General features: G+C 40.4%; 1 protein-coding gene across 1 annotated transcript in view; it reads left to right on the forward strand.

Annotated features, from left to right (window-relative positions):
* ADGRG4 (adhesion G protein-coupled receptor G4) overlaps positions 1 to 22,932 on the forward strand; it is a 140,558-nt gene that overhangs the window by 45,316 nt on the left and 72,310 nt on the right. Inside the window, 4 exon segments of the mRNA XM_054579593.1 lie at positions 700 to 753; positions 5,298 to 5,461; positions 6,932 to 7,064; positions 9,325 to 9,443. Coding sequence (XP_054435568.1) covers positions 700 to 753; positions 5,298 to 5,461; positions 6,932 to 7,064; positions 9,325 to 9,443 — 470 coding nt within the window.

A 22,932-nucleotide genomic window follows, 5' to 3' on the forward strand; every position in this document is an offset into this window, starting at 1 on the left:
CAGTGAATTCCAAATATCTGTCATCATTTAAAATACTTTCTATAAATAGCTGAGTCAGTATTTTTAATTTAATACATGACCGATAACATGACATAAACTTTCTCTCAATCAACAGGTGTAAAAGTCTTTTGGTGATAATGTAGTCCCCAGAGCCAGGCTGCCTGGGTTAGAATCCCTGCTCTTCTACTTCCTGACTGTGAGAACTTTGGCTACTTAATTAACCTCTCTGTGCCTCAGTTTCCTTACCTGTGAAATGAGGATAACAATATTATCACTCCTTACAGGGCCATTGGAAAGAAAGAAAGAGATAATTTATCTAAAGTGCTTAGCACAGGACATAAAGCATAGTAAACTCTTGGTAGTGTTTACTATTGTCATCAGTACGTTAGGTTTCAGATCCAGAAGGCTTAGATTCTGCTTCCAGTTCTTTGACACTTCAGCTATGTGATACTGGGCAGATCATTTAACTTCTCTGAGGCTTAACTTCCTCATGTAGAAAATGGGGTGACAAGCCCTGGATTGTCCATATACAGGGCTGGTTTGGGGACTACATGTACTGATGTTTTTGAGAGTGATTTGAAGATGGCAATGGTTTACATAAATATAAAACATAATTATGACTGTTGTTAGCAATAAGCCTTGTATTAAACTGGCTTTTGTTTAAAGATTTCAGTGACTATGCTCTTTTCTTTTGCATTATTTGGAACAGAGAGAAGAGCAAGAGATGTCTACAATTTCCCATGTACAATACAGGTAGGAGCTGAGTTTATTCATAGCTGGTACATTTAGTTCTGATTTCCCTTCCATTTAATTCTGTATGTACAGCTTGTTGGTCAGAGTTGTCAGAAGTAGATCAAAGTATGGTGGTATGGTGGTTATTTTACAGGGCTGCAGTTGGGCTCATTTTTTTACTTTTTGCCATCAATAAGAAATTTACTTGTTTAAAACGAATCAACCCCTGGCTGGTGTTGATCAGTGGATGGAACACTGGCCTGCAAACCAAAGGGTTGCTGATTGGATTCCCAGTCAGGACACATGCCTGGGTTGTGGGCCAGGTCCCCAGTAGGGGGTGCACAAGAGGCAACCATACATTGATGCTTTTTTCCCTCTCTTTCTCCCTCCCTTCCCCTCTGTCTAAAAATAAAATAAATGAAATCTTTTTAAAAAAGTTTTAAAAAATCCAAGTGCTGGCATTGTCCAGAAAAATTTAACAGGTTTGTTTATATTGTTATAAAGTTAAACTGCTGAAACTTGTTCACTGAAACATTTTGACTTGCATTTTAAAAAATATCCATTTTATTGATTATGCTATTATACTTGTCCATTTTTCTCTCCTTTATTCCCCTCCACCTTGCTCCTCCCTCCCTTAGTTCATGTCCATGGGTCTTACATATAAGTTCTTTGGCTTCTCCATTTCCTATGCTATTCTTAACTTCCCCCTGTCTGTTTTGTACCTACTATTTATGCTTCTTATTCCTTTTACCTTTTCCCCCATTTGCCCCCTCCCCCTCTCCTCTGATCTCCATTTCTGTGATTTTGCTTCTGTTCTTGTTGTTTGCTTAGTTTGTTTTTGTTTTTTAGTTTCAGTTGTTGATAGTTTTAAGTTTGTTGTACTTTCACTGTTCATAGTTTTTGATCTTGTTTTTCTCAGATAAGTCCCTTTAACATTTCATATAATAAGGGCTTGGTGATGATGAACTCCTTGAACTTTACCTTATCTGGGAAGCACTTTATCTGCCCTTCCATTCTAAATGACAGCTTTGCTGGGTAGAGTAATCTTGGATATAGGTCCTTGCCTTTCATGACTTTGAATACCTCTTGCCAGCCCCTTCTTGTCTGCAAGGTTTCTTCTGAGAAATCAGCTGATAGTCTTATGGAAACTCCTTTGAAGGTAACTGTCTCCTTTTCTCTTGCTGCTTTTAAAATTTTCTCCTTCTCTTTAGTCTTGGGTAATGTAATTATATGGGCCTTGCTGTGTGCTTCCTTGGGTCCAACTTCTTTGGGATTCTCTGAACTTCCTGGATCTCCTGAAAGTCTATTTCCTTTGCCAGATTGGGGAAGTTCTCCTTCATTATTTTTTTTCAAATAAGTCTTCAATTTCTTACTCATCCTCTTCTCCTTCTGGCACCACTATGATTTGGATGTTGGAATGTTTAGAGTTGTCCTAGAGGTTCCTCAGCCTCTCTTCATTTTTTTTTGAATTTTTCTGTCTTCATTCTGTTCTGGTTGAATGTTCATCTCTTCCTTCTGCTCCAAATAGTTGATTTGATTCCTGGTTTCCTTCCTTTTACTGTTGGTTCCCTGTATACTTTTCTTTATTTCACTTGGCATAGCCATTTCCCCCTCCATTTTGTGACCATATTCAACTGTTTCTGTGAGCATCCTGGTTACCAGTGTTTTGAACTGTGCACCTGATAGGTTGGCTATCTGTTCATCGCTTAGTTCTTTTTTTTTGAAGTTTTGAGCTGTTCTTTCATTTGGGTGCTATTTGTCTCAGTGTGCCTGTTATGATGGAAGGAGCGGAGCCTTAGGTATTTGCCAGGGTGGGGCAACCCAGGTCACTGCGTCGTGACGCTGTATGTGAAGGACGGGTCAGAAAGGGAACAGTACTGTTTGCTCAACTCTCAGCGACTTTCTCTCCTACCCACAAGCAAATTGGGCCCTTCTGGTGATGATTCCCAGGTGGGTGTGTTTGTGTACGTTCTAGGACCCTGTGAGTCTCTTCAGTGAACTCTCCTGTGAGACTAGGAGTTTCTCCCACTGCCACATCCCCCACAGGTTTTTATAGCCAGAGGTTTTAAGGTTTTCTTTTCCTGCACTGGAACCCTGGATTGCTTGGTGTGTCTTGCTCCCCAGCTGTCCCTCCTGATTTATCTGCATGCAAATATGGAACCACCATCTGCCTCTTCTCCTGGTCCTCCAGCTACTACCTTGCTGCCATCCTTTCCACTCTGGCTGCTTATCTCCACCCCTCCTACTGGTCTGGATGAATATTTCTTCTTTAACTCTTTTGTTGTTGGACTTCAATAGAGTTCGATTTTCTGGTGGTTCTGGTTATTTTTTGTTTTTAAATTTGTTCTTGTCCTTCTTTTGGCTGTGCGAGGAGGTAAAGTGTATCTACCTATGCCTCCATCTTGGCTGCAAGTCTTGACTTGCATTATTCATTTATGTCCATATATTTATATTAAAAAATTCACACACAAGTGAAAATGGAAAAATTTCCAATACCTGATTTCTGTTGCCTATTTTCCACTTGCAATCATATACTTAAGTACCTTTTAACCCCATAGAAAAATATCTAATATTCAGAACTATTTATAACATGAAGAAGAGAAATTTTTTTTAAAAAATGAAATGTTTCTCATCATAGTGGATTCCTAAGCATGTTCTCCATGTATACGGTGTGCTAGTTGGATATCTTTTGGCACAACTCTTACACTTTTGGCATGGACAGCACACAGGTTGGTGTCTTCAAAAAGGCCAACCAGGTAGGCCTCACTTGCCTCCTGCAAAGCATCAATAGCTGCAGTCTGAAAGCACAGATCTGTTTTGAAGTCCTGAGCAATTTCTCACACCAGATGTTGGAAGGGAAGTTTGCAAATCAGAAAATCAGTGGACTTTTGATAGCGTGTAATTTTGTGAAGTGTCACAGTACCAGGCCTGTGAAGGATGAGGTTTCTTCACCCCTCCAGTAGAAGATGCACTCTTGTGAATTGCTTTGGTAGCCAGTTGCTTCCTCAGTGCTTTACCACTGGTGGACTTGTAGGCAGTCTGTTTTGTACAAGCCATGGAATAGAGACCTCTTTACTTACCCCCTTTCTCCTTCAGCTGGAGCTCAGTGAGCTAGAGAAGGCACTGGCATTAGAGAGTGATAGTGGCTGCGAACACAATTCTGTAATTGGGCTCTTGCCTTCATGAAATTAGTTGTTTCAGTTGGTCATGGCACAGCCTAGCAGCCTGCCTGCTGCCTCTTTGTAGAGAAGAGAAAGTAAGGTCAAAAATAGTCATTATTTAGAGGTGGGGGAATACAGCATTTTTTGTCATCAAAAAAGTCCACAAAATACTGAGCAGGAAAATTAAAAAAGCAACACGGAAAGTATCCTTGGTCCTGTTCAGTCTTGTGGTCCAGCTCCTCCCAGAGCACTGGTTATTGTTGGGGTGCTTAATGCAACCCCAGAAGGACTTATAGCCTAGGAAGGCTCATAGAAAGGCCATTAAATGTTCATGGTGATAAGAATAGAGAGTATGTTGCAGCAAAGGGAGAGGCTTAAAAAAGGAGTCCCCTTCAAAGTGGAAAGATGAAAGCTGAGAAGAGATATGCTCCAAATGAAATGGGTAAGATGAATAGTGACTTCATCAAATATGGATCAGTGGAGTGAGGGGAGGTGTGTCTTACATCGGACATAGAACTTTTGAGTAAACACAGGCACATCTAACTTTCAACAGATGATAGGAAACATAGGAAATGTATTCTTCAAAAAATGTATCTACAAATGGAAATGGAGTAAAGGTGCAGGTAAGTTTGTGAACCTGAAATGTGCTCTGTAATGGAACAGTAGAGGAATTTAGAATTTTTGAGAACCTTGCTACAGAGGTTGAGGTCAAGGGCAGCCCTATTTTTCCCATAACATGTCTTTTAGTGGAAAGAATATTTATAAATGAAATAATAGATCTTTGTGAACTTGGCTTAGGTTCAGTTTCCTCATCTGTAGAATAAGGATAATAATAACATTGGCTCAAAAGGCTGTCGTGAGGATAACATGAATCAGAACATGTGAAGCAAGAACTCCATAAGTGTTAGCTACTGTCATTATCATTATCATTATCATCACTATTATTCTATTATAGAAATAGGTCTTTTGTAGAACACATCTTTATAGACTAATTGAGCAAGTGCCTATTTACTTTATTGCATTAATGATGCATAAATTGGAGCCCAGGAGGATAAAAGGTTTTTTATGAAGTAATAAATCTTGAGTACTTCGTCTCCTCTATTAATTATCACAAACTCCTAGAGAAATAGTATGTGTAATCAATTTCAACATAATGCAAATGTTGCTGACTGTTCTTTTGAAAATCGGTTTTGAGTTGTTTGTTTTGGATACAAGAAAATTTATCAGAAGATTTCAATATGCTGTCTTCCATCATTTCTTATGACTTACCACTTAATAGCTGTAAAATGTTTGATATTTATGTACTATCAATTAAATCATTTGTACAGAATTTCCTCACTACAGGCCAAGTTGCACATTGTTAACATAAAAGCAACATCTTTCTTTTTTGTTCTGCTTTTTTAGCTGTGTTTGTCAGGTCATCATAAAGGCCAAATCTCCTTTAGTACCCACTGAATTGATTAACAGGATCAAAAGTAAAATACATGGTAACCTGAGTCATGGAAACTTCACACAAGATCAATTGACATTATTGGTAAAGTCTGAACATGTTGCAGTGAAAAAACTAGGTAATTTGGGTGGGGGTATTTCTGTATGAATTCACTCCCCTTGTTATAAAGCTCATAATGCATACGTAGTAAAAGATCGTGAATTCAGAGGGGAGAGAAGTGGTCTTTGTGTTCCTTTCCACATCCTCAGTGCCCAAATGCCCTGAAAACCTTTCTATATCTATCTATATCTATATTTAATCTATATGTATATCATCTATCTCATCTATCTATATAATCTATATCTATATGTATCTATAATCTATATATCTGTCTAGAAAGAGAGAGAGCCAGAGGGGTTAACAGAGGCTGTTGGTCAGCTCTGTCCATCAGTGGCATGGAATTATTGTCTCTCTTGTATAAATATCCATAGACCTGGAGAGCTTCCTAATTACCCACAATAGCTGCCCAATAGATACTTGCTAATTTATCAATTGATTTAGCCAGCCTGTTCATTTTGGAAATTGATCTGGGAACAGTCCAGAATTTCTCTCATGGACATTTTCTTTTTAGATGAGCAAAGTTTTAATGGTAAAAGAAAACCTATCAGGCCATTCTACTTCATTCTCATTAATACCAGCTTTCTTCCTTTTCCCCAATAGAATGTGGTAAAAATATTGAGTTAATCCAGATAACACACATGACAACAAACTAATTAGGTGGTGGAGGACAGGCTGTGATCGCAAATGAGAGTGAGATAGGCAGAGCAATGTTGAAGCCACAGGCAGAGCTGCCATGCAAATCATGCTAATGCATATGTCCTGAGAGTGAGCAGAAGGCCCCTTTCATCCTCACTCACAGATGAGATGGGGATGGCTGAGCAAGGCTATTCAGGCCACTTCTTGGACCACTCTGTCAACACTTTGAGGGAAATATTTTTGGAATCAAGATCACAAATCCAGCAGGTGGTCAATAAAAACTGGGAACTTATCACATAAATAGTTTAGGTCGTATTTTATTAAAGTGACAACACTTGGCAGCAAAATCTTGCCCTCAGGACCAATATCAGAACAGGCTCTTGTCTATGTTGGTGATAGCAGATACATTGAGTTTACTATAAGCAAATCCATGCCAGAGTCCATTAAGAAGCAAGGAGCTATCCAGAAAGAGAACATCCTTTAGTCTGTTGTCATTGCACCTCACACTATTAACAGTGGGTACCTCAGAAGAAGGGCACCTGCCAGGTGGGGACTTTGATTTTTACTCTATGCCTCTTTGTGTGGCTTGAATAATTTTCACGGTATGTGTATCATTTGTAAAAACAAAAACGAAAAACCTATGTTGTCAATTGGTAGTTTTAATGAAAAAGACTAAATGTGAGGGTGTACTGGGAGGCTTACTGAAAAAAAAAAGGTTTCCATTTAATGCTATTTTCAGTAAAGCCTGATTTAAATGGTCTGTTCCAAAAAGTTTCCTCTTTTCTTTGCTGATGTTTGTGCACAGGTAATAATGCCTTTTGCTCTTTAAAGTGTGCATACATTTTCTCTTCAGAGCCGGGAAAGTGCAAAGCCGATGAGACAGCCTCTAAATACAAAGGAACATATAAGTGGCCCTTAACCAATCCTACTGAGACAGCTCAAACTAGATGCATAAAAAATGGGTCTGGAAAAGCTACTAGAATCTGGTATGTACTGGCCAAATTCTAAATGCTAGTTCAGATACACAAAGATCTGCCAATTGGGGGCATGTTTTAAGTGATATGTGTGACTATGTTCCTTCCCTCCCCTGCTACCACGAGTCTTTCATTCTTTTGGACCTACTTAAGCATACAATGCAACATACTCAGAAACCAGAATTTCCAAGAGAAAAAAAGTCACTCATTATCCCATCACCTGAACATGGCTGTTTTCAGGTTAGCTAGTCATTCACTGCATTCCTTTGTTTTATGTAGTGATAATCAGTCCTCATATCAACAATGGAATTTGTCCTTTCACTCGATGATTTATCAACATTTTCCATGGTTTAAAAAAATATTTTATTTATTTATTTATTTTTAGAGAGAGGGTAAAGGAGGGAGAAAGGGAGGGAGAGAAACATCTATATGTGAGAGAAACATCAATTGCCCCAGCAGGGGACCAGGTCTGCAACCCAGGCATGTGCCCTGATCAGGTATAGAACTGGTGACCTTTTGCTTTGTGGGATGATGCCCAACCCATTGAGCCACATTGGTCACAATGGCAAATGGCCCTTTTTGGCTGGAAGAATTAAAGAAGGGACGCTGTGGTATAGAGTACTATGTTTGTTTTGACTTAATTCTTGAGGCAATGTGAAACCAGAGTGAGAAAGTGGCATAATGACAACCACCCTTTAGGAAAATCTTGCTAGCTGTGGTATCGAGTATAGCTGTGTGTGTGTCAGGGGTGGGGGGTGGACAGCTAGAATACAAGACTGCTCTAATTGTGGGCAAGAGATAGTAAGGGCCTGCACTAGAGCAGTGGCTGTGTGGTTGTAAAGGACAGGATAAATGGGAGCCCTGAATTTGACATTTTGTAGAAGCTGCATGATTCACTGACTAATTAGGTATAAGGAATAAGAGATAGACTACAATTCAATATGTTCTGCTCCAAAAGAGAGATTTTAAGCTTCTTTCAAAACCTGCTGCCCCTCTGGTGTGCCCTCTTAACTTAATGGCATAAACCATTAACAGCAGCAAGTAATAGAAGTGGGGCTGATGATTTTAAGAAGGAAAATGATAAAGTCTACAATAGAAGAGTGACTTGGTAAATTATTATGGTCAATCAATGAGTTAGCTTCTGCAGCAGATTTTCCAAATTGTCATTAAGAAGGTGACTGTCACCTTGACCAATGTGGCTCAGTGGGTTGGGCATCATCCCACAAAGCAAAAGGTCACCAGTTCTATACCTGATCAGGGCACATGCCTGGGTTGCAGACCTGGTCCCCTGTTGGGGCAACTGATGTTTCTCTCACATATAGATGTTTCTCTCCCTCCCTTTCTCCCTCCTTTACCCTCTATCTAAAAATAAATAAATAAAATATATTTTTTTTAAACCATGGAAAATGTTGATAAATCATCGAGTGAAAGGACAAATTCCATTGTTGATACGAGGACTGATTATCACTACATGGGTACTTCCTTGTGTCTTTCTCTGCTTATGTCTTTTCCTCTGCTGCTGCTGGTGGTGGGGGAGCTTTTTCCATTTCTGTCCTTTCAGCGAACAGCTTAGCTCAGTAGTTGCAAATATGTGTTCCTTGCTTGGTGGGTTGATAGATTCAGTTCTGTTTATACTGCTTTTCTTCTCCTATTTTGCCTGTTAAATGTAGTTACACTTATAGTCTCAAACCACCAAATTGCAAGCTCCTCAAGGGATCAGACCCTGTCTTGTTTGTCTTTGCTACTTACTACCAGTCCTAGAATATAGTGGGTGGTCAAAAATGTGTTAGTTGACTTGACATGAACTGGTTTGAATTGAATGAGGCATACAGTAAGGTTAGCTAATGAGGGCCAATGAGATACAGAGGATGCTACACTAATTTCCTTGAGTAAATTAATATGCTGAGATAGAGACCGCATTCTAACAGGAATGGAGGTAAGAAGGGAAAGAGAGGATAAGGAGTCATATCCAGGAAGGCAAAATCTCTACCTTGGCTCTTGATCTACTGGACATTGCCATGGCCCATCTCAGGCTCTCTTGCCTATTTGTATCTCCTACAGGGGACCCTAGATTCACTTTTTCCCCAAGAGCAAAGTTTTCTTCACTTTACAAACACCAGCCTCCTACCTTTGCTATCTCAGCCAGGAGGCTAGGAGTGGGTGAAGAAGTGAGGCATGCCAAAGATAAACCACAGACCTTCACCATCTGCTTTAAGAATATTATGGCATCAACCACTACTGAACTATTTTGTTCCTCTCCTCTCTTTTTCAGCTCAATCAGTATCGACACTGGCAAATCTCAGTGGGGAAAACCAAAGTTTAAACAATGCTACTTGCTTCAAGACCTTTCTAATAAGATTGTGGATCTTGCTAATATTACTATCAGTGATGGTAAGACTGTTCTGTACAAATTGAATAAATAGCAGAACCTCAATTAGTCTACTTGACCTGATACCAGAAAGAGTATAAGCAAACCTCACATAGGAAAATCTACCTTACAAAAATCCAGTTTCAGAAACTAGGTAGTTAATGTTGGTGGAGGTGGGAATGGGGCATGACAAGTTAAGACTATCAGTGTTTTTGTTTTATAAGGTTTTCATTTTATAATTTTGGCTAATTATTTTTATTTCATTTCATTTTCCAAAATTTTAATAAAGAATACTTCATATAGTTTAAAATTGAAAAAAATACAGGGAAACATCTCCTTCCCATTGCTGACCCCAGTCATTCAGTTAATATCCACAGAGATATTTTATGCATCTATAAAGAACTTTATATATGTATATATACATATACAATAATATACATATATGCATATTCTCCTTCCTTTTTTGTACACAAAATGGAGCATACATACATGCTGTTCTACACCTTGTTTTTCTTTTAACAATATATTGAAGAAATGATCATATTAATATATGAAGAGCTCCCTCATTCATTTTCCCATTGCATTGTATTATACTGTTTGTATTTCTTTAACCTGTTTCCTATGGATGGACATTTAAGTTGTTAATAACATTTTTAAAAAAACTTGTAATGGGTATCATTCATATGTCATTTGTGCAAATTGGATATTCTTGAAGCATAAATTTCTAAAGTAGAATTGCTAGGTTAATCATACTTTTGATGGTGTCAAAATGCTCTCTGTAATAGTTGCACCAATTTATACTCCCACTTACAAGGCATGAAAGTGCTTGTTTCAGAATCCCTACATCCAACACAGCATGCTATCAGATTTCTGGATCTTTCATGATTTGATAAGCAGAAATTGATATCTCAAAGTTGTTTAAAGCGTTTTATGGAGATATTCACATATAATAAAATGTACTTGTTTAATGTGTACAATTTTGTGATTTTTAGTGTTTTCTCTAGATTGTGCCATCACCACTAATTCCAGAATATTTTAATCACTCCGAAAAGAAACACTGTACATATTAGCAGTCATCTTTCATTTCCCTATTCTCCAGTCCTTGGAAACCTCTAACCAACTTTGTTTCTTCTTCTTCTTCTTTTTTTTTTTTTTGGATCAATAATTTTATTTTTTTCTCTTTTATTATCTATTTATTTATTTACTTATTTATTTATTTTTTAAATACATTTGTCTCTGCCTCTCCCCCACCACTTTCCCTTGCCCCTCCTTCCTTCCCTCCCTCAGCTCTTCCCCTTTGGTTTTGTTCATGAGTCCCTGCTATATGTTCCTTGACTTTCCCCTTCCCTTCCCTTTCCCTGCTCCCCCCTCCTTCCCTCTTGTCTCTGTTGATATTTTTTTCCTTTCAGTGTTGCTGGTCATATTTCCTTGCATCTTTGTATTGTTGGTTAGGTTCCGCTTATAGGTGAAATCATATGGTATTTGTCTTTCGCCCCCTTGCTTATTTCGCTTAGCATAATGCTCTCCAGTTCCATACACGCTGTCGCGAAGTTTAGTAGTTCTTTTTTTCTTTCTTCTGCGTAGTATTCCATTGTGTACATGTACCATGACGTTTTGATCCAATCATCTACTGATGGGCATTTAGGTTGCTTCCAACACTTGGCTATTGTAAATTGTGCTCCTATGAACAATGGGGTGCATAGGTTTTTCTAAATTGGTGTTTTGCTGTTCTTAGGGTGTAGCCCCAGCAGGGGAATCACTGGATCAAAAGGCAGTTCCATTTTCAGCTTTCTGAGGAAATTCCACACTGCTTTCCACAGTGGCTGCACCAGTCTGCATTCCCACCAACAGTGGACTAGGGGTCCCTTTTCTCCACAGCCTCGCCAGCACCTGTTGTTTGTAGATCTGTTTATGATGGCCATTCTGACCGGTGTGAGGTGGACCTCATGGTGGTTTTGATCTGCATTTCTCTGATGGCTAGTGATGCTGAGAATCCTTTCAAATGCCTCTGGGCCCTCTGTATCTCCTCCTTGGAAAAGCGTCTGCCCAGGTCCTTTGCCCATTTTTCGATTGGATCGTTTGTCTTCTTGGAGTGGAGTCGAGTGAGTTCTTTATATATCTTGGAGATCAAACCACTATCTGATGTATCATTAGCGAATATATTTTCCCATACGATTGGCTCCCTTTTCATTTTGCTGATGTTTTCTTTTGCCATGCAGGAGCTTCTTATTTTGATGAGGTCCCACTTGTTTATTCTTTCCTTTATATCCCTTGCTTTAGGAGACATATCATTAAAAAAATAGCTGTGTGGGATATCTGAGAGTTTCCTGCCAAAGTTCTCCTCTGGGACTTTGATGGTGTTGCTACTTATATTTAAGTCTTTTCTCCATCTTGAGTTTATTTTTGTGAATGGTGTCAGCTGATGACCCAATTTCAATTTTTTGCATGGAGCCATCCAGCTCTCCCAACACCATTTGTTGAAGAGGCTATAATTGCTCCATTTTATGCTTCTGCCCCCTTTGTCAAATATTAGATGCCCATAGAGAGCTGGGCTTATTTCTGGGCTTTCTAATCTGTTCCACTGGTCTATGGATCTGTTCTTGTGCCAGTACCAGATTGTTTTGAGTATAGTGGCTTTGTAGTATAGTTTGATGTCCGGTATTGTGATTCCCTCCTACTTTGTGTTTCTTTCTCGAAATTGCTGTGGCTTTTTGGGCTCGTTTATGGTTCCATATAAATTTTTGAAATGTCTCTTCTATTTCTGTGAAATACATCATTGGTATCTTAATAGAGATTGCGTTGAATCTATAAATTGCTTTGGGTAGTATGGATATTTTGATGATATTAATTCTTCCAATCCATGGGCACGGTATATGCTTCCATTTATTTGTGTCTTCCTTAATTTCTTTTTTTCAATGTTGTATAGTTTTCTGCGTACAGGTCTTTTACGTCTTTGGTTAAATTTATGCCTAGGTACTTTATTTTTCTTCTTGCTATATCGAATGGTATTTTTTCTCTGATTTCTTCTTCTTCTATTGCATTGCTGGTGTATAAAAATGCCTTTGATTTCTGAATGTTGACTTTGTATCCTGCTGTTTTGCCAAATTCACTTATTAGGTTGAGGAGTTTTTTGGTAGAGTCTACAGGGTTCTCTATGTACACTATCATGTCATCTGCAAACAATGATAGTTTTACTTCCTCCTTTCCTATTTGGATGCCTTTTATCTCTTTCTCTTGTCTGACCGCTGTGGCTAGGACTTCCAATACGATGTTGAAAAGAAGCGGTGAGAGTGGACATCCTTGACGTGTTCCCGATCTTAGTGGGAAAGCTTTCAGTTTTTGCCCGTTGAGTATGATGTTGGCTGTAGGTTTTTCATATATGGCCTTTATTATGTTGAAGAATGCTCCATTTATTCCCATTTTGCTGAGTGTTTTGATCATAAATGGGTGCTGTACCTTATCGAATGCTTTATCTGAATCTATCGAGATGATCATGTGGTTTTTGTCTTTTCTTTTATTTATGTGATGTATCATGTTTACTGATTTGCGTATATTGAACCATCCCTGCATACCTGGGATGAATCCCACTGTTCATGGTGGATAATCTTTGGAATGTATTGCTGGATGCGGCTTGCCAATATTTTGTTGAGGATTTTAGCATCTATGGTCATCAGCGAAATTGGCCTGTACTTTTCTTACTTTGTAGGGTCTTTATCTGGTTTTGGGATCACGGTGATGTTGGCCTTATAGAAAGTGTCTGGGAGTCTTCCCTCCTCTTGGATTTTTGGAATAGTCTGAGAAGGACAGGGGTTAGCTCTTCCTTAAATGTTTTGTAATATTCTCCTGTGAAACCATCTGGCCCTGGGCTATTGTGTGCCAGGAGTTTCTTCATTACTGCTTCCATTCCCCCAGCTGTTATTGGTCTGTTCAAGCTTTCTGTTTCTTCCTCCTTTAGTGTTGGAAGATTATACTTTTCTAAAAATTTGTCCATTTCATCAAGATTTTCAAATTTCTTGGCATATAGTTGTTCATAGTAGTTTCTGACAATCCTTTGTATTTCTGTGGTATCAGTTGTTATTTCTCCTCTTTCATTTCTGATATTATTAATTTGGGTCCTCTCCCTTTTTTTCTTGATGAGTCTGCTTAAAGGTTTGTCCACTTTATGAATCTTTTCAAAGAACCAGCTTCAGGATTGGTTGATCCTCTGAATTGTTCTTTTTGTCTCTATGTCATTCAGTTCTGCTCTAATCTTGACTATTTCCTTCCTTTGACTTGCTCTGGGATTTATTTGTTGTTGTTTCTCCAGTTCTTAAAGTTGTAGTGTTAGGTCTTTTATTTAAAATGTTTCTATCTTTTTTAGGTAAGCCTGTATTGCTATGAACTTCCCTCTCAGGACTGCCTTTGCTGTGTCCCATAGGTTTTGGACTGTTGTCTGTTCATTTTCATTTGTTTCCATAAATTTTTTGATTTCTTCTCTTATCTCATTATTGACCCATTCATTGTTTAATAGTCTACTGTCCAGTCTCCATGAGTTTGCAAGTTTTTGTAGTTTCTCTTTGAGGTTGATTTCGAGTTTCAAGGCCTTGTGGTCCGAGAAAAAGTTTGGTATTATTTCAATTTTCCTGAATTTGCTGAGGTTTGCTTTGTGTCCTATCATGTGGTATATCTTGAGAAACTGCCATGAGCATTTGAAAAGAATGTGTATTTTTCTTCTTTGGGATGTAAGGTTCTATATATGTCAGTTAAGTCTCTTTGATTCAGTGTGTCATTCAGTGCCACAATATATTTATGAATGTTTTGTTTAGAAGATCTGTCCATTTTTGACAGTGGGGTATTGAAATCCCCTTCTATCAGGGTATTGCTGTCTATATCTTTTTTAAAGTCGTCCAACAATTTCCTTATATACTTGGGGGCTCCTGTATTGGGAGCATACACGTTTACAATGTTGATGTCTTCTTGATAGATTCTTCCTTTAAGTATTATAAAGTGCCCCTCTGGGTCTCTCTATGGCCTTTTTTTTGAAATCTACCTTGTCTGATACAAGTATGGCAACCCCGGCCTTTTTCTCATGCCTATTTGCTTGGAATATTTTTTCCCATCACTTTACTTTCAATCTGTGTAGGTCTCTTGCTCTGAGGTGGGTCTCTTGTAGGCAGCCTATTTGTGGGTTATGTTTTCTTATTCATTCAGCTACCCTGTGTCTTTTGATTGGGGCATTTAGTCCATTCATGGTAAGAGGTATTACTGATAGACACTTACTCATCTTTTCTCTTTGTACCTGTGTTCCTCTCTCTCTCATTCTTTTCCTTCATCTGCTTAAACCAGTCCCCTTAGCATATCTTGGAGTGCTGGTTTGGTAGAGATGTATTCTTTTAGCCTTCTCTTGTCTGGGAAACTCCATATTTCCCCTTGTATTTTAATGGAGATCCTAGCTGTGTAGTGCAGCCTTGGCTGTAGGTCCTTGCTTTTCATGACGTGGAATATTTGTTGCCATTTCCTTCTGGCTTGTAGTGTTTCTGTTGAGAAGTCAGCTCCTAGGCATATCGGGGCCCCCTTGCATGTTACTTTCTCCTTCTCCCTTGGTGCCTTGAGGATTCTCTCTTTGTCTTTGATAGTTGCCCTTTTTAATGATGGTGTGTCTTGGAGTGGACTTCCTTGATTCCCTCTTGAGTGGGGTCCTCTGTGCCTCCTGGATCCATGAGAGCCTTTCTCTCCTCAAATTAGGGAAATTTTCCATCATTACTTTTTCGAGGAGGTGCTCTATTCCCTGCTCCTCTTCTTCTCCTTCTGGTATCCTTATTATACGGATATTATTGCGTTTCAGGTTGTCCTGCATTTCCCTAAATGCCTCTTCATTCTTTTTAAGCCGTTTTTCCATTTCTTGTTCTTTCTGGGAGCTTCTTTCTACCTTATCCCCCATCTCACTGATTCGATCTTTGGCTTCATCCAGCCTGCTTTGGATTCCTTCTCCTGTGTTCTTCAATTCAGAAATGGTATTCTTCATATCCTCTTGTGTCTTCTTGATAGTTTCTATGTCCTTTTCCAGGCTGATATAGTTTTCTGTAAGATCCTGATAGTTTCTCTGCAGTTTCTCATAGTTCTCTTTGAGCTTGCCGAGCTCATTGAGCTTCCTTAGAACCATTGTTTTGAATTTAGTATCTGATATTTCCCTTGCCTCTATTTCATTTAGCTCCCTGTGAGGGGAATCCCCTTTTCCATTCATTTGGGGGGAACTTCTTTTTCTTCCCATTTTTGTGAGAGTCTGTTCAGTATTTTTGTCCTTTACTTTTCTTTCTGGGCCTGCCTCTGATGATGTCAGTTGTTGACCCTATAGGACCTTGGGTTGTTTGTTTGAGCCTTCCAGGAGTCTAATACCTGTGTCTGACTCCTGCTTGGAACAGCTCTGTGACCCCTTTCGTCAGGGCTGGGCTATTTTTGGGATCTCTCTGCACTCTCATGCGAGCTCCTTGAGCGCGCTCCCAGCGCAGCAGGATCCCCTGCCTGCCTGGGCTCACATGTGCTTGCTCCAGACCAGGGGACTTATTTGGGACCTCGCGTACTCATCTGGCCCCCCTGGCCGGCGAGCTCCACGTCACTGGTCAGTTTAGGGTCTTCTGTTGTGTATTTTCCCCTCTTTTGGCTCTTTGGGTGCGTTGCTTGCCCTCGCCAAATGGGGACTACGGAAATGGGAGGAAATCAGCTCCAGGACTCTCCGGTTAATCCTGTCTCTGGTCTCTCCTCCAGGGACTCTGGGCAGCTCTACTAATTTTGTGGGCCGCTCCGCAATTGCGGGCAGGCGGACGCGTCAATTTACACCTGCCCTTGCCCCTCTGTGCACTCCATCGCAGGCCGTATTGGTGCAATGTGTGGGAGGCCTTGCCAGCCCCGTGTAAGGTTTCGCCAGCCCGCGTGGGTCACACACACACTCACCAACCCTCGCTGGTCACTCGGCGCAAGTGTGTGCGCCTACACTGGGTGTTTTGGGGGAGTCTATGTGTGCTTTTCGTCTTTTGGCTCTTTGGGCGTGTGGCCTCTTCTCGCGCATAGGAGACTATGGCAAGGAGAAGGAGTCGGGACTCCCCGTTCCTCCTCCGGTTCTTTCCCTAATGCCTCCGTTTCTAGTCTCTCCTCAGGGGCCTCTGGGTAGTTCTGTGACCCCTTTGGCCAAGGATCCACCCCCTGTGTGGACTGCGTTTCAATCGCAGGCAGTCTGGTTCATGTGCACCCCACTTCTGCCTCTTTGGGGTCGCGCCTTTCCAGCCCACAATGGAGACTACAGGATGGGGAGGGAGTCGGGTCTCCCCGGTTCCTCCTCCCGTTCTTTCCCCAATGCCTCCGTCTCCAGTCTCTCCTCAAGGCTCTCCTAGCCAGTCTGCACTCAGCCCCGCAGCTCACACGCGTACAAGTTGTGTGTGGAGTGCACAAAAGGCAGGTTAATTGATTCCCTTATGCCTGAGTGAGATGGTAGCTGCAGAGTGGGAGGCGTGCCATCACCGGGGCTCCACCGGCCACCGTCTGAGTTCTCTTCACAAAGTTTTCCTCACCAGTCTTTTCCTAGGCACCAGCCCACCCCCCTGCCGCCTCTACCCAGAGATCAAGGAGGGTGGCTGCCACTGCAACTTTTGCGCTGGCCCTTTAAATGTCTCTTTGCATCCCCAGCCACCTGTCTCTGGCAGAGAGCGCCCCTAAGTTTTTCGGGGTTGCATTTTGTCTGTATTTTCGTGGCTTTAGCTCCTGTAGTTTAGGGGTTCCTGTTTATGATTCAGACCCCGTTCTTCTCGGGGGAAGCTAACTGGCCGTTTCACTGTCCCTCTGGTGCCAGTGCCCATGGGCACCCAGCCCACCCTTCTCGAGCCTCCACCGCACTTCTCACCCATTGGGATGTGTGAGAGTTGAATCCACTGTCTGTCTGCGGCACCAAGGCTCCTCTCCCACTATCGTTCCATTGTTTTCCAGGTGATTACTCCATTATTTAGTCGCAGTTCCAGTTTGGTCTTGGGAGGAGGTCAGCATGACTCCCATTCACTCCTCCGCCATCTTCTCTCTCCCTGTTTCTTCTTTAATTGTATTTTTGTATTAATGTTTAACTTGAGTCTACCATTTTGATAATTTTAAAAATAATTTTTAAATCTTCACCTGAGCATATGTTTATTAATTTTAGAGAGAGATGAAGAGAAGGGAGGGAGGGAGAGAGACAGACAGACAGACATTGATGTGAGAGAGAAATACCCACTGGGGATCAAACCCACAACCTAGGTATGTGCTTTGACTGGAAATCAAACCTGAAACCTACTGCTGTATGATATGATGCTCCAACCAACTGAGCCACCCAGCCAGGGCCCTTTTGATAATTTTTTATGTGTTAGTACATGACTATTGACTATAATAGATACAATGTGGTACAACAGCTCTCTAGAACTTATTCATATTGCTTAATTGAACCTTTGTATCTGTTGATTAGTAATTCCCTATTTCCCTTTCCCTGAGCCCCTGACAACCACCATTATACTCTGTGCTTCTGTGAGTTCAACTATTTTTTAGATTTTACATATAGGATATCATGCAGTATCTTTCTGTGTCTGGCTTATTGCACTTAACATAATATCCTTTAGGTTCACTCTTGTTGCAAATTGCAGGATTTGCTTCATTTTTTGACTAATATTCCATTACACACACACACACCACCTTTTCTTTTTTAAATCATTTTTTGTTTTCAATTACATTGACATACATAATTATATTAGTTTCAGGTATACACCCGAGTGATTAGACATTACATAACATAATAAGTGACAATCCTGGTAAATCTTGCACTCATCTGACACCATACATAGTTATTAGACTATTATTGACTATATTCTCTATGCTATACTTAACATCCCTATGACTATCTGTTACAACCAATTTGTATTCCTTAATTTCTTGACCTTTTTTACTCATCTCCCCACCACCAACCCTCCCATCTGGCAACCATCAGAATATTCTCTGTATCTGTGATTCTGTTTCTGTTCTGCTTGTTTATTTTGTTTTTTAGATTCAGTTGTTGATAGATATGTATTTATTGCCATTTTATTGTTAATATTTTTTAATCTTTTTTTTCTTTTTCTTAGAGAAGACCCTTTAACATTTCATATAATACTGGTGATGAACTACTTCAGATTTTTCTTGTCTAGGACTCTCTTTATCTGTCCTTTGATTCTAAATGGTAGCTTTGCTAGGGAGAGTAATCTTGGTTGTAGGCCCTTGCTTTTCATCACATTGAATATTTCTTGCCATTCCCTTCTGGCCTGCAAAGTTGCTGTTGAGAAATCATCTGACAGTCTTATGGGAGCTTCCTTGTAGATAACTAACTGCCTTTCTCTTGCTGCTCTTAAGATTCTTTTTTGTCTTTAACCTTTGGTATTTTAATTATGATGTGTCTTGGTGTGGGCCTCTTAGGGTTCATTTGTTTGGGACATTTCTGTGCCTTTTTCCTTCACCAAGCTAGGGAAGTTGTCTGTCATTTTTTCAATAGGTTTTTATTTTTTTATTTTGTAAATATTTTATTTATTTATTTTAGAGAGGGGAAGAGAGGATGAAAGAGAGGGAGAGAAACATCAACATGTGGTTGCATTTCACGCACCCCCTGCTGGGGACCAGGTCTGCAACCCAGGCCTGTGCCCTACATTGGGAATCGAATCAGCGACCTTTTGGTTCACAGGCTGGTGCTCAATCCACTGAGCCACACCAACCAGGGCTCAAATAGGTTTTTTATTTCTTTCTCTCTGTCTTCTTTTTCTGGCACCCCCATGTTGTGAATGTTGGTGCAATTAAAGTTGTCCCAGAGACTCATTACACTAGGCTCATATTTTGGATTCTTTTTTCTTCTTGCTGTTTTGATTGGTTGTTTTTTGCTTCCTTATATTCCGAATTGCTGATTTGATTCTCAGCTTCCTCCACTTTCCTCTTGATTCTCTGTAAATTATTCTTAATTTTAGTTGTGTATCCTTCATTTCTTTTTTGTTTTTTAGTATTCTTTAAAAAAATTTTTGTAGATAACTGCCTTTCTATTGCTGCTTTTAAGTTCTCTTTTGTCTCCATTGGTATCCATTTACCTGCCACCACTTTCCTCTGCTCCACCCACCCCACCTCCCCTGTCAATCTTTCCCCACCTTGGCTTTGTCCATGTGTTCTTCACACCTCTTCCTTGATCTGGCCCTTCCCCTTCCCCTCCCTGCTACCCCCCCTCCCTCCCTCCTGTCTCTGTCAGTTTCTTCTTTCTTTCAATGTTGCTGGTCATACTTTCCTTGCTGGCTTGCTTTGCTGATTACGTTCCACCTATAGGTTGTATCCTTCATTTCTGACTGGTTCTTTTTTATACTGTTGAGGTTCTCCCTGATTTCATTGAGCACCCTTATAACCAGTGTTTTAATTCTGCTTCTAGTAGCTTGCTTGTCTCCATTTTATTTAGTTCTTTTTTTTTTTTTTTGAGTTTTGGTCTGTTCTTTCATTTGGACCATATTTCTTTGTCTTCTCATTTTTGCAGCTTCCCTGTGTTGGTTTCTATGTATTAGGGAGAACTGCTATGTCTCTAGGGTTTGGTAGGATGGCCTCATGTAGTAGGTGCCCTGTGAGGTCCAGTGGCACAGCTGGGTACTTGAGCGTACTCCCCATATGGGCTGTTTACACCCTCCTGTTATAGTTTGACTTTGATTGCCATTGACAGGTCAATGAGAGGGATTTACCTGGGCTGATCAGCTGCAAAAACTGGCTGTGACCACTGACCACTGACCTCTGACCACTGTGGAGGATCAGCTGTTCAGGGACCCACCTCACAGAGCAGGACTTACTTCAGCAGGGCTCTGGTACCCACTTTGTCTGCCCCTTGAGTGTGTCACTTGTGGAGGTAGTTGGGTGGTGGCGCTTCACTGTGGTCTGAAGCTGTCCACTGGGGCCTCCCAGGAGGTACAGGCCAAGGTCAGCCAGAAACTCTGCTCTGCCTGGGGCCACCCAGCATAAGCAAAAAAGTGATCTGCAGATGGCTGCTACTTGTGCTGGCCTTGGAGGTGACCAGGTGAGGCCAAGCTGTGAACCAAGGCCAACTGCTGCTAGTACTGGGCCTGGGGCCACTTAGTAATAGGTATGGGGCATGCTGAGGTCAGATGCTGCTTGTTTGCGAGAATATAGGAAAATCTGAAACATGAGCCAGGATAAGCCATTTGTTTGGAAAAACCAGTGGAAACATCTTGGGTGGTCCTGAGATGGGTGGGGCAAGTCTCAGGGAATCACCAGGGTGGGGCACACAGTGTGAACCAGGTTGACAGAGTCTCAGACATGGCACCCACCTGCTGGCTCTCATTGTTGTTTTGATTTGCGTCTCCCTGATGATTACTACTCTTGGGGACCTTTTCATATATCTGTTGACCTCCTATGTGTCTTCTGAAAAATGTCTGTTCAAGTCCTTAGCCCATTTTTAATAATTTATTTGTTTTTGATTTTGCTATTGAGTTTTGGAAATTCTTTGTATATTTTGGAGATTAGCTCATTATCAGATATATATGGTTTCCAAATATTTTCTTCAATTATGTAGGTTGATCATTTTGTTGATTGTTCCTTTTGCTGTCAGAAGCTTTTTATTTAATGTTGTTCCACTTGTTTATTTTTGTTGTTGCCTGTACTTTCTATCACAGATAATAAAGATCAATGTCATGAAGCTTTCCCCTTATGTTTTCTTCTAGGAGTTTTAAAGTTTCAGGTCTTGCATTTAAGTCAAATCCATTTTGAATTTATTTTTGTTTGTGGTATAATATAAGGGTCAATTTCATTCTTCTGCATGTGGATATCCAGTTTTCCCAACACCATTTGCTAAAGGAACCATTCTTTCCTCATTGTGTATTCTTGGCATCCTTGTTGAAGATCAGTTGATGGTATGTGCACGGATTTATTCCTGGGCTCATTCTTTTTTTTTTCTTTAAAATTATTTTTATTGTTCTAATACATTTGTCTCCATTTACCTGCCACCACTCTCCCCTGCCCCACCCATCCCCAACTCCCCCCTCACACCTTCCCTACCTTGGCTTCATCCAAGTGTCCTTCAAACCTGTTCTTTGATCTAACTGGGCTCATTCTTTTGTTCCATTGGTCTATATGTCTGTGTTTACACTAGTTTAACACTGTTTTGATTTCTGTAGCTTTTTAATATATTTTGATACCAAGGAGTGTGATGACTTTGTTCTATTTTCTCAAGATTGATTTGGATATTCAATGTTTTTTGTGATTCTATGTGAATTTTAGAATTGATTTTCTTATTTTTGTAAAAAAAAATAAAGTCATTGGCTAGACTACTTCAGTGTAATCTAGTTTCCCTGCAGTGTGCATCCTCTGATGCTACTCCTTAGAATATGCAGCTCTCACCCTGTATACATTATTCCTGACCACTAGGGATAGCTGTAGTTCTAGCTAGTTTCTCTTTGAGTATCTCTTTCTCTTATCTCCCCTTAAGCTCCTGACTAGTCTGTCTCTATTGATATCACACTCTGCTGTTAGTGTCCTAATTGCTAGTAATTGTGCTGTTGCTTTTGACAAAACTCTGGGGCATAAATTGTTCCATGGGCAGATCCAATTAAAGTCTGTCCCCTTGGCAGGGACAGAGTGTTGCCAGTCTTTGAGGCTTCACCCTTTGCTCCTCTGGGAAAAATATCTGCCCTATGGGGCAAAAACTTGGGTGGTGGTGACGGTGAATATGCACTTCACTGGATGCTTCACCAGACTCTTCCCTATGGAGCAGGATCTCTATATGTATTTGGGAGAAAGGGAGACTTATTGCTGGCACTCAGCTGCTGCCATGGCCCAGTATGGATTGTTTACAGTTCACATTCAGAAAGATGGGAACTGCCAATGTTCAATGGCTGTCAGATCCACTCAGAATAGTTCTTATTTAATACCCTAGGGACCTGGAATAGATGGTGACTGCTACTTGGCTGCCTAGCCCACTGGAACATTTCTTCCACAAGGCAGAGCTGTGGGGGATGGGTGCAATTCTAGCTCAAATGCTATGGCCTCCCACTGTGCTCATCAAATTTCTGTAAATTTTATTGAATATATGCAGCTCAATTTGTTGTAAGATCTACCATCAATCTCAAGATACTTTGAATGATTGTCTTTGATCATTTTGAGCAGTGTAATAGATGTCTTGGTGACCTTTTCCACAAGCCCCTCCTTACAGCACCATTCTGAAAGTCCAGCCCCTCTTTATCCATGTTTTTAAAGTATGCATAAGGGTTTTTGCTTATAGAGTTTCAGTTTATACACACCTTGTCAGGCATAACTCTGTTGCATAAAGAAGATCTATCTCACAACAAAAATTTGGAAGCTGAGGCACAGGCATTCCAGGCACTGCAGAAGAGCCAGGGAATTACCTTGAAGCAGTGAACTTCTCAGGCTTGTCTTCCTTAAAGAAGATGTAAATTTGATATCCTTTTCAAGGAATATATAGAATAATTAGAAAAGCAAGCACAGCTCTGATGGTTTCTA

The sequence above is a fragment of the Pteronotus mesoamericanus genome, unplaced genomic scaffold (assembly GCF_021234165.1).
Source record: "Pteronotus mesoamericanus isolate MK-2021 breed Mesoamerican mustached bat unplaced genomic scaffold, CSHL_Meso_final contig_55, whole genome shotgun sequence".
Taxonomy (NCBI): domain Eukaryota; kingdom Metazoa; phylum Chordata; class Mammalia; order Chiroptera; family Mormoopidae; genus Pteronotus; species Pteronotus mesoamericanus.